Source organism: Stylophora pistillata, chromosome 13 (assembly GCF_964205215.1).
Source record: "Stylophora pistillata chromosome 13, jaStyPist1.2, whole genome shotgun sequence".
NCBI lineage: Eukaryota > Metazoa > Cnidaria > Anthozoa > Scleractinia > Pocilloporidae > Stylophora > Stylophora pistillata.
The window spans coordinates 6,415,001-6,426,401 of NC_142531.1; the positions used below are offsets into that span (position 1 = coordinate 6,415,001).

The following is an 11,401-nucleotide window of genomic DNA, read 5'->3' on the forward strand; positions in this document are numbered from 1 at the left end:
GCTTACAAATTTATAATTGAAGCTGACTTCACATGTACCAATATCTTACGTCAAAATGGACTTCTTAATACTGAAAGTTTATCCACATTAGACGCGTGACTCAAAAGTAAGTGACACACGAAAGACAGTCAAATCAGGTGTTTCCCACTTATTAATCTATCAGCAGCAGAGTGGCGCAGTGGAAGCGTGCTGGGCCCATAACCCAGAGGTCCGAGGATCAAAACCTCGCTCTGCTACTACCTTTTCTCTTTTTATGAACTGAGCTTGAGGAAATGCCTAATGCTCGCGATGTGAAAGACTAGCTTAATGAGCTGGAAAGCGAGCTCCCGAATTCCCCGCAAATGTCTGATGAAGAGATTTTAGCCACCGTTCTCGGAGATTCGACGGAAAGCGAAAGTGTATGTAGCGATGAGGAAGATGAGCGCAATGTTTCAAAAAATACTCGACGTGGATGGAATCACAGAACGATATTGACCCTGTGCAGTTAATGCATGTAAGACAAATGATGGACTTCGCAATGCGATCAAGCTACAAGTCTTTGAAGCAAACAAACGTGGTTGAACATTTTAGACCTTTGTAAGTACCTGAACTGAAAGTGTTTATTCAGTGTAAATACATACAGGCTGTGTAGATTTCACAATTAAAATGTTTTCTTTGCTGTATACTTTTGTTTACATTTGTATCTCATAAATATTCATATTTTCGATTATCCGGACTATTTACCGACGTCCCGACAAGTCTGGATAATCGAGGTTCGACTGTACTTAGCTCGTTAACAATAAAATCACGATTGAAGTCACTAGCGATCCTTAGGCCATAAGAGAGCCGCGATTTTTGTTGTGCGCGCCACTCACTCGTGCATAAATTAGGATTACTAGCACTGCAGAAGTAAAAAATGATGTGGCGTAATCTACTTTTATCCTTTTGCCTACACATGAGATTTCAAAATGTAAATATTTAAAGATAAATGCGCCGTAGTCGGCAGGATTCGAACCTGCGCGGGAAGACCCCAATGGATTTCAAGTCCATCGCCTTAACCACTCGGCCACGACTACCTCGGTAGAAAAGACCTTTGTGTCGTTTCCATCAATATTTGATGGGGATTGACGAGAATTCTTTACTGAGTTCCAATATCCCTTTCATCTAAATATTCATCTGTAAATTGTTCAGATTTTTTTAATAATATGACTTGCCGTTGGCACAATGGAAAAATTGGAGCATTTTCTGATGGGCCAAATCTTGTGAGTTCCCGAGCGGGATCGAACCTTCAGATTCCGGATTGTTTATAAATCACGAGCTACAAGGCAGTGACTTGTAGTTTGTTGTAATCGGAGAGAGGTATTGCTCGACCTCGCAATTCTTTGCCAATAAGGCGTGGGATATTTGAGTCACGGACTACCCAGTCTCATTGACAAGTCTTTTATGAAAGGTGTCACCAGCAGTATCCTGTTCAGTCACAGTTGTAGTAGTTACCTGTTTGAGGGCTTTGAAACTGTTTCCATTAACAATCGAACGATAAAGCTTGACAGTTATTCTCAGAGCAGCTCGAGGTTGTTACAAGAATCAGTAATATGATACGTCAGTTGAAATAATATTCCTATTGACATTACCTTAGAAACCGTCTTTCTTTATTTCCTTTCAAAGCTTTGCTTTTATGTTCAAATCGAGCACTCTACTAGGACGAGTCATGTCGTGCAATTGCGCGAAGCTCACTAGTTTCTAGTTTGAGCGCTCTGGCGTGGCTTAGATGATACCATAAATGTGGAATCATTGGGGTGGCTTTATGGCTTCACCTCCTTGAATCAGCACTGCAGTGACGAGGCTCAGAAGGCCGAAACAGTACTGTTTGCAGTTATATATCTATATATTTATAAATTTAACTCTTTAACTATAGACCCAAAACGAGATCTTATCGCTATACATATACAGGTGAAAATATGATATTGCAATGCAATTTTGTTTGAACAGAACGAGTAAAGAGCCAACCCTGAAGTTTACCCATCGTTGCGAAGTGGCCTTTCGTTGTGAAATTGATATGCTATATTAAAAGTGGTGCGCATGCTCAAGAGAAGATTAGACTGAGAAACTAACAGCTGGTATCGACCTCGCTCCTCGAAAAAAAAAAACTTTACAAGGATCCTCTCGGGATAAAGGTCCATAGGGTAAGCTCGAATTCTTATCGTGATTCTCTCTTGAAATGATACCATGCCAAAGCCGTGAGAATCATCGATATTACTAACTACTGTAAGTACAGGTAAATTTGTTTGACCATCGCTTGATATTTCTTTCATCTCCTGCAGTAAGGAAACCCGCTATAACCGCTTCTACATCTGTCGCATGCGCGACCAATCACGTTAGGTCGGCATACACACTGTCCGCCGAATGGCTGACAGCCTGTTTTGATGGCTCCCAGGCTGTCGCAGTTGCATGATAATGCACCGCCGTTAAATCGAGTTGTAAGGATAAATGCAGAGCGAAGGCAGAACTGCGAGGTGGATTCTTTCAGGAAAAAGCTGCGTTGTCCACAATCCTGTATGAAATCTTGTGTGATATCAATTGGTTTTACATCCAGAAGGGATGGTGAGAAGGACGAGATTGGAACCAATAACACGTAATCCTGTAAGAAAAAGTGTAAAAATTCAGCCTGTTCCTAAAAAATCGTTTATAATAGTAAGTCCACTTTACCATACAACTAAAAATTGAAAGAGTCACTTCCGTGTTTTATTCAAGAGTCATTCTCTTTATTCATAAAGGGAGGCACCCAACTCTCCCTATCACTTACTTCATTTGGACCTAATCTTCATTGAAACCTGTATTGAACTGACGTATATTCAGTATTATGCGCACAATAGCCTTTTACCAAAACTTTTCCTTCGCATAAACTTCAAAACGAGCCTGTGTTCAGCGAGCACCCCTAGAGAGCGGAAGCCGACAACATGATTATTGACTGTAGCTACAAGAAAGCTGGATTAATGCACTTTTCAATTGAGTGTCGAAAGTAATCGAGGATTACTAAACAACTACCACTCCCTTGTCAACCAATCAGAATCAATGCCCAAACCAATCCGAACTAAGCTATAAGTCACACGCGATTTCCCATGCTATGAGCAGTTTGCTTGTTTTCACACTGAGTTCCTTGTGGCTCCTTGGGATGTTTTCCTTCTCTCTAATTGGCCGTTTTGATAACTTTGGTTTCGATTTTACAACTCTTAATTGAATTGTGCTCTAAGTAGCAACTAGTGAAATAAATTTCTCTGAGAAAGAGGGACTGCTCGTGGGTTATGTGGAAATACTCCTTGACGCTTCGTGTCACAGTCACCATACTAAGGACTGGCTGTTGTGAGCGACTCTCCTCTAAGATCGTTGCTTAAAAAACACTTTTGACTGTAACATAGACGGTTTGTTTGTCGTAAATACCAGAGAGGAGTCACATGCGACTACTTACAATCCATACACCTTTGTCTTCAGGAATGGCTATACTGACAAGTATGTCGTTCTGTCGCCCAACGTAGATGGATTCACGCATACCCTCCCTGTACTGTGAGGTACCTATGGCTCTACAGCCCGACACGTGGGGACAGTAATGGAACGTCAGCAGCGTGGATGCAGCGTTCTGTCCACTGATTACAACTTTTCCCAGGAAGGAGAGGAAGTTCGGTTGATAGAAATGCACAATGACGTAATAGCGACCAGTTGGCGCTTTTCCATTGATGTGAACAGTTTTCTAGAGGTAAAATGAGTTTATGACATTCATAACAGATTTATCGTTTCACTGACATTACCACTTCTTTATCAGAGTCGACAGGATCTGATCAGATCTGAACGCTCAATATCTGTGTAGTCTGCGTAAATGGCAGAATTTTACCTGCTGCGTAAAGTAAAGAGTAAAACGCTTTGAAGTTTAAAAGGAGTATTAGTTCAGTTATCGACAAAGCCGACACAGAGAGGACTACTCTTCCTAAATTTCTCCGCGTTTACTCCCGACGTCTTTGACACACTTCGATTCGGATTTGTAGCCAACTTGCCCTCCCGCAGAGAATCTCCCCACGACTGCGTAAAAAAACTTTAAGTGTGCATGTGGACTTCTTTTTGTCTGAAAACCTTGCATAATTCATTACATTTGCTTTTGAAATTTGTGAAGAACGGAACGGCTCTGAATCTTTTTACCTCCATATTTGAATACTAATGTATTCCACCATAAAGATATTATGTCACAATCCAGTGTAACATGCTCCCTATATCTCTCTTTTGAAAGCATTACCTCGCCCACTTTCAGATGCTTCAGTCTCGCCCTTCTGTCCATGATGTAGTAAGGGGCTCTATCGCCACCGTTCAACTTGCCTTCAGCCTCTATCTTCACGGCATCTTTGGGAGTAAAATAAGCTGACTGTATGCATGAGAAACCGTTACTGATACACTGTGCTGCTGGTAGCAAGAGCTTCTGAGTCCATTCGGCGAGAGGAACAGCTGTAATAAAGTCCTAAAGGAAACAATAAATCAATTCTTTACATCTCTATATCGTTGTTCCAGGTAATTAGTTTGGCCCCTTTAACCCTTCAAATCCCATGGGTGACCAAGACATAATTTGCTCCTTCCGATATAAATTCATTATTAAATCACTCGCAGCGCCCGCGGGAAAGATGAAGGGAATCCTGTGTTCTGATTGGCTACCCGAGGGGGCAAGATGGGCACATCTTACCCGCTCGGGATTGCCCGCATTGATCCCGCGCATGAAGAAAATTGAATTACAACTACGTTCGTAATTCTTGGACAATGTCGGCGATGGAAACGCAAAAAGTGGCAGAAGATAGTCAAAAGAAAGAAACGACTCTTGTGAGTTTTTTGTGCTACCAACACAGTTGGCTCTCTTTCTCGGCTCTCGAAGTAAACAAGTCATTCTTGATTATCACAAAGCGAAATCTTTTTGCAATATAATAAATCCTTCATTAACCAAGCTTGTTCGGTCAAGATGGCTGGATATTAGCCTAGTTCTTTTTCGCATTTTTAACGACCTCGACTTCGTCTCGGTCCATAAAAATGTGAAAAAAAAGAACTCGGCCAATATCCAGCCCTTCTGACCTCACGCCTGGTCAATATCGCACATATATCAAGCAAACAAGTGATTGGAATAAAGGAGAATATCAATCATGGGATTTTTCCTCGATCCAATACCAATCTCTCCCAACTGACATCATAATAACTGTATGGCAGATAGTAAGGAGAAATAGAGGATATTACATGGCCGCTTGGGGATACGAATTTTATCTTCTCGTGCTGGAAGTATCTCTCACGAGTGAGCGCAGCTCACTCGTGAGAGATACTTTCAGCACGAGAAGATAAAATTCGTATCCCCAAGCGGCCATGTAATGTTCTGTTTATTATATAGATACTGATGAAATTTCCACATAAAAGACAACTTTTTGTATTCATTTTCGAAATAGCAATTGGGTAATTGTGTTGGTAACCATGGCCACACCAATATCCTCACACTTGAAAGATAAAAATAGTATCTTCACTGCGCGCGGTGAAGATATGATTTTTTAGTAAAAGGAGAAATCCTGGTATTTCATCAGTATCTACATAATAATCATCAATGAGATCTAGTGAGTAAAAAGGTTAACAAGGGAACACAGAAGTGATGAAGAGCCCGCATTCCCTAACTATTGAACGTCACGCGGTCAAGAGTTAGGAGACATGCTCGAACTTGCAAAAATTAAAACCATTCAACATACAATGAAAAGTTAGCAAGGTTTGAAACATGTTTCAACTGAAAAATTGTTGGCAGTGAAAGGACTTGCCCCAATACTCATAGTTTCCGCTGCTACGCCTAGCGGACTAACGTGAACAGGGTAAAACTTTTCTGACTGACCGTCCGTCAAATAAACACAGCGATTCTAAAGGGTCTTTTAAAAAAACGCTACGTCATTTGAGAGCCACAGATGGTCTCGGCAAACTCACCAAAGCGATGGTTAATGAGGTTGTCATACTGATGATGGTTTCTTCGTTTTGACTTGCGGTGAATATAGCAACACCATGGTTCTTGTCGATAGCTACTTGTCGACAGCCAAAGCGATATCTGCATATAAAAAAAGAAGATACGGAAAACAAAAACGCTTAATGTCGCGATGGCTTAGAATTTCCTCAAGTTCCGATACACAACGCCTCTCAGGTCTTGCTTAAACAGTTTATTTCTAAGAATTGGTTTCGTTTCAATAAAATATCCCCGAGTTCATAAATTTCGTAACTTCCCTTACCCGAATGCCTTAATGTGTACTTAAACTGTGAGGAAAATCTATGCATTGAATGCTCTAATAGTCACAGAATGTTACTCCCAACTTGGCACGCAGTGTTCGCAGTGACCTTCCTGGGGGCGTGTTGAAGACATTTCATACTCAGCTGTAGTTAGGTGATAGAGGATTGACAACCTTACTGCTTTTGGATGGAACCTCAAGTGAGTTAGTTGCTCGCTGGTTCAAACACGAAATAGGAGAGGAAAGGAAGAAATCGAGAATTGCATTACCGTATCTTACCGGCAAGAGAGAATTCTCATTTGCGCTCTTAAGATTTCAGAGCCAGTTTTAACGACCACCGCTGAGATTCCTTCGTTATCAGAATTGTGGAAATAGCTAGCCAACAGGACAAACTGGTTTTGTACTTTGGACGGTAAACGGAAGGACATCACATTCTGACGATGACAAAAAAAAAAAACTGAGTCTGTATGCCTACAATTTGAAACACTCAAACAGCTTAAAACCAGCAGGGTTCTGCACTCACTCTAGAGCCAGTCAGAATACGCCCATGGAAGGGAATATCCGTCACTCGTCGGTTTCTTAGTACGCCACCAACAACGGAACTGTCCTCTGCCTGGATAGTCACAAATCCGTCTTGTTTGAGGCTGAGGAACGCAAAGTGAGAGCAATGGCTATCGTCCCCGCTAATTTTACAAGGACTAAAGTCGTTAACCACGAGGTTCTTCGGTTTGTAATATTCCTCTGGTAGTAGCACCATGTAGTCCTATAGAGAGATATAGAGGTATAACGTTAATGGGCATTGACAGACTAGTTTCATTTATGTGATAGTTTTCAGAATTTGGTCTAGTACCTCAGTGTATTCGAGAGAGTAGGAAATGCGAACTCCTTACTATTGTTGGCGTGCTGTATGAAGAGATCTTGGTTCTAAGACACTATTCTTGAGTGAAACACTTTATAAGATATCGAACTCCTACGTCACCTTATGCAACTGGCATTGTTAAAAGTGAATTATTTTTACATGGTCAAATTTTGCACCGCTTCGGCAGGCAGGGTCAAAGTCAACTTTATCTTAACCTGGCAAAAGGCTAGTGCTCTCCCACCCTGCACAGAGGCTGAGTTAGGTGCCTTTGCAGAGATTAGAGGTGCAACTAAGTTAGAATAAGGAACCAATTTATGGCTGAAGGTTTAGTTTTGTCCACGTACCACGAAAAGATCAGTAGCGGAGGCCGACATTGTAAATTTCCACTTTCCCTGACTCAGCATAATTTGCTGTGCGTCTCCCCAAGTGTCTCTGACCACAAGGAAGTCAGCTGAGTGGTAGAACCAATTCGATGTTGCTCGGAATCGGACATCCAGTCTCTGCTCTGTCGCAGAGCCAGACGGAAATGGAGCTACAATGAGACAAACAGATCTTTTTCGCACTGGCGGAAAACAGCTTATTTATGCCGGACTACATAATGTGCCCCGTTTCTACTCATACCCTTCTCTGACTACTGCCTTTCGATCGCTGGTGGTCGGCCTTATGGAGTTGCAGGGAGTTCGCGTTATGTAGCAAAATGAGATTGACAAATGCAACAAAGTTGTCCTTCTCAGAGTATGTTGTCTTTAAGAGCGGGAGATATATAACTAGATTTCAAAAATAAAGTGGGTAAGTTTCTAAAGAAACTGTGGGCTGCGTCGGTGGAGGAGAATAACCAGTTAATTTTGGTTCGCTCTGACGAAGGGCTATCACTCAAAACGTCAGCTTTGAAACCCCTTACTGTGGTCAGTTGACATCATAAACTCAGTTGATAAAAAACCAAAATTACCTCGATTCAAAAAGCCGTGGCTTAAAAGAAAGCTTTGGAGGAAGTGGATAGACAGGTGTGCATATCAGGGAAAAGGAAAAAGAACCTGAGTGAATGAACTATACTTTTGAGTTAGTTACTTAGTTCCTTAGTTAGCAAGGTCGCATTCTTGCTCGCATCAATGCCGTTTGCTGCTTCCATCATTTCCATCCTTTGTTGCAGTTCTCATTCTCCTAAGACATGCCGAAACCTGAATCAAATGATTACGGTTATAACCCATGTGGGGGAACTGGGAGAAGTAAACAACAGACAGGTCACATTCTTTCTTAAGGAAAAATTGGAATTAATACATTTCTCAAATCGCTACTCATGAGAGTTTCGTGCATTGCCTAATAAGACGATCTGCGCTTGGTAATTTTTTAATCCAGCCTTAGAAATAAATAACTAACACTTACCTGAGTTCAATGTCGGAGTGAATCTCACTAAGGCCGTCACGGTGGCATATCGGGACAGTAAGTAGTAGAATACCAGTTGGTATTTGCTTGTTCGGGGAACAGTAATCATCGCATATACTGACTTCTATAGAAGTGATAAACGAAATGTTATTAATAACATGAAGGCATATCCTAGTAGCTGAACAAAGGTAGGGAAGATGAATTAATGCCTAGGCCTCATTTAGCTCTATAACAACACAAAAACGAAACATTCTCGGAAACCTTTTTAATCCGAGCACCCACTTACAAAAATATGATTACATTGTTACCTGAGACTGCGAGAAAACTGCGTAACCTCGCCAAGAAAATCCCGGAAATTCACTCTCGTCGTATCTGAAGTAAGCTGATCTGTCGCTGTCAGTGGAGACCGCATCTTCCAACTCGATTTTATATTGATGAAGTGTGGGGTAGTAATAATCATTAGACGTGACCCTATGGAGAAAAAAACCAAAGTGACGAGAAGACAAAAAAAGAGGAAACTGAAAATCAGTGATGAGAGGAATAATTTAGACGATTTCGTTCGTTTAAATCTACTCGGAAACGACTGGCCTGTTCAGATTTCTACACAAATGTCTCAATCTTAAATACTTTGACCTTAGACATTAAGTCAGCGTGCAACTTCTCTTTACTGCCTTGCGGATGTTTTCATCCTACTGAGTATCGAAAAGAGAGAGGAAAAGGATCAAAATCGAATTTGATGGGAAAAGGTAAACAGTTTTCCATCTTAAAATAGCTGAACGTTTGAGCAGAGTTCCGATCAGTTCAAACAGTGGAGCCATTTTCGATTACGTCGATTGCAATCCGGGAATACGTTTACGTCGCTTTACTACGCTTTGTGATTGGTTAAATAGACCGCTCACTCCAACTTCTCATCCAATCATATGCCACACCAAAACCAAAAACCAATCGAGACTTGGTCGTTTTTGATTTACGTTCTCATTTGTTCTCTAATAAATTTGACGTTGATCTGACAAGTCGGCTGTGATTACATTGGTTTTCGTTTTACGACACTTAGCCTAAATGTACCCTTGTAAATCAGCATGCGCAAGGACAAGTTCTGGTTAACCAACCAACTCACCTGTCACACTGGTTCCCACCGATACCCGGTAAGCATGGGCATTTTCCCGTGATTTCGTTGCAAGACGGGCTAATAGATCCACCTGCATTACATGAACAACCTGTAACATCGTCAAAACAAAGACTGCGTGACGCAATGATTCCTTAACTTAGGCGGGCGACCAACAGTGACTGTCTGGGATACGGTGCGGTTTTCTTTGCCTCACATTTCTCTGCTAATCGTGGAGGAAAACTTCGGCAGGGGCCCCCATTCTAGACTAAAATAATGACAAAACTGAATCCTATAGCCGTAGTCGGCAGGATTCGAACGTGCGCGGGCAGACCCCAATGGATTTCTAGTCCATCGCCTTAACCACTCGGCCACGACTACATTATGTAATAGACGTTTTTTTATGAGCAATTTGGAGAGAAGTGTTCCATTCTTAACAGCTTCAGATACTTTTATCGTCTTGGGTGTACACTTCAACTGAATATCTAAAAATAATTTGGATATATCAACAAAGTTGAAATGGTAAATTGGCCACCGTAACGATTACAAAAGCTGACGTTTCGTTGTCTTGCTTGCTTTTTATCATCATTATTTTTCGTCTTTCTCGATCACAGTGTTGAAACAAACACATACACTGAGAAAAGCAGTTTCTTAATACTTGTGAAATTCGCATTTCATTGTTTCCTCTTTTCCTGGACGAAACAACAAAATGAAATGTTATCGAAAAGAGGCGCAAATACATGACTCAAAAATACTTGTCAAATGCGACTGTCAACAGCAGAGTGGCGCAGTGGAAGCGTGCTGGGCCCATAACCCAGAGGTCCGAGGATCAAAACCTCGCTCTGTTAATAATCTTCTTGTTCTTTTTTATTTCAATATTGGATAGATACTTTTTAGTTCTAAATTTTCTAAAACAAAAAAAAAAAAAGAATAGAACAAAATTATTTGGGACGGAGTCGATCTTTTTTTTTTCCTCTTTCGGAGAGGGTTACAAATATAAATGAAGCTGACTGCAAAAGTGAAAATATTTTAAGTCACAATGGACTTTCCCAAGACTGCCAAGCTTTTGTACAAAAGGCGCAAGTACGTGAGTCAACGGTAAAATAAGGTCAAATTCCATGTTTCCCTCTTACTTATCCATCAGTAGCAGAATGGCGCAGCGGGAGCGTGCTAGGCCCATAACCCAGAGGTCCGAGGATCAAAACCTCGTTATGCTAACCAATTTACTTTTTTTCCAAATGACGTAGTTACTATAAAGTTCTAAATTTTCCTAACTTAAGGTGGCTCGTACCGGTTTTCATCTTTTTAATGGTTTGTAACTTTGAAAGAATACAACAGAAAGACTAACCAAGGCCAGTTAAACACTTTTACGGGGTTGAATTAAATAATAATTGGTTATCAAAAAATAGGTGTCATTTCGTCACTAGCAGTTTCCATGGCAACGCTTTCATAGGCGTATTAAGGCGCATTTTTTACCTTGTGGCTTAAATAATTCGAAAACTAACCGGGTGACCCCGTGATTTTTTTTCAGTGATTGCTTTTGGCACTTGAAAAGGAAAATGCACAAAGATTTTTAAAAAATTCTACGGAGCGGAATTTCAGAAAATTTAGAAAAAAGGCAATTTTCACACATCGCAAATTTCCTTCCGTAGAATTTTCTAGTTTTTTTTCTGATGATTCCTTTCGACGTTATTATCATATTGGAACAATAAAAAGAAGGGGTCACCGGACTTGTTTTCATGCAATAGCTTTCGTGAGTTTAGCAATTTCCACGCGCGTTCTCGCGCATTTAAAAATCTGGAT

The 11,401-nt window shown here is 40.9% G+C and overlaps 1 protein-coding gene and 4 non-coding genes across 5 annotated transcripts in view; 2 read left to right on the plus strand and 3 right to left on the minus strand.

Moving 5' to 3' along the window:
* Positions 1 to 164: 164 nt before the first annotated feature.
* Trnam-cau (transfer RNA methionine (anticodon CAU)) lies at positions 165 to 236 on the plus strand. Its single transcript has one exon. It is a non-coding gene; the product is annotated as a tRNA-Met (tRNA).
* A 737-nt stretch (positions 237 to 973) lies between these two features.
* Positions 974 to 1,055, minus strand: Trnas-uga (transfer RNA serine (anticodon UGA)). Its single transcript has one exon. It is a non-coding gene; the product is annotated as a tRNA-Ser (tRNA).
* A 524-nt stretch (positions 1,056 to 1,579) lies between these two features.
* LOC111326964 (uncharacterized) overlaps positions 1,580 to 11,401 on the minus strand; it is a 41,580-nt gene continuing 31,758 nt past the window's right edge. The window contains exons 26-35 of the mRNA XM_088742205.1: positions 9,611 to 9,710; positions 8,802 to 8,964; positions 8,494 to 8,617; positions 7,455 to 7,642; positions 6,775 to 7,014; positions 6,531 to 6,685; positions 5,959 to 6,076; positions 4,262 to 4,480; positions 3,446 to 3,724; positions 1,580 to 2,617 (exon numbers count right to left, since the gene is read on the minus strand). Coding sequence (XP_088598331.1) covers positions 2,288 to 2,617; positions 3,446 to 3,724; positions 4,262 to 4,480; positions 5,959 to 6,076; positions 6,531 to 6,685; positions 6,775 to 7,014; positions 7,455 to 7,642; positions 8,494 to 8,617; positions 8,802 to 8,964; positions 9,611 to 9,710 — 1,916 coding nt within the window. The 3' untranslated portion in view covers positions 1,580 to 2,287. The remainder of the gene's footprint in view (positions 2,618 to 3,445; positions 3,725 to 4,261; positions 4,481 to 5,958; positions 6,077 to 6,530; positions 6,686 to 6,774; positions 7,015 to 7,454; positions 7,643 to 8,493; positions 8,618 to 8,801; positions 8,965 to 9,610; positions 9,711 to 11,401) is intronic.
* Positions 9,898 to 9,979, minus strand: Trnas-aga (transfer RNA serine (anticodon AGA)). The gene has a single exon. It is a non-coding gene; the product is annotated as a tRNA-Ser (tRNA).
* Positions 10,375 to 10,446, plus strand: Trnam-cau (transfer RNA methionine (anticodon CAU)). Its single transcript has one exon. It is a non-coding gene; the product is annotated as a tRNA-Met (tRNA).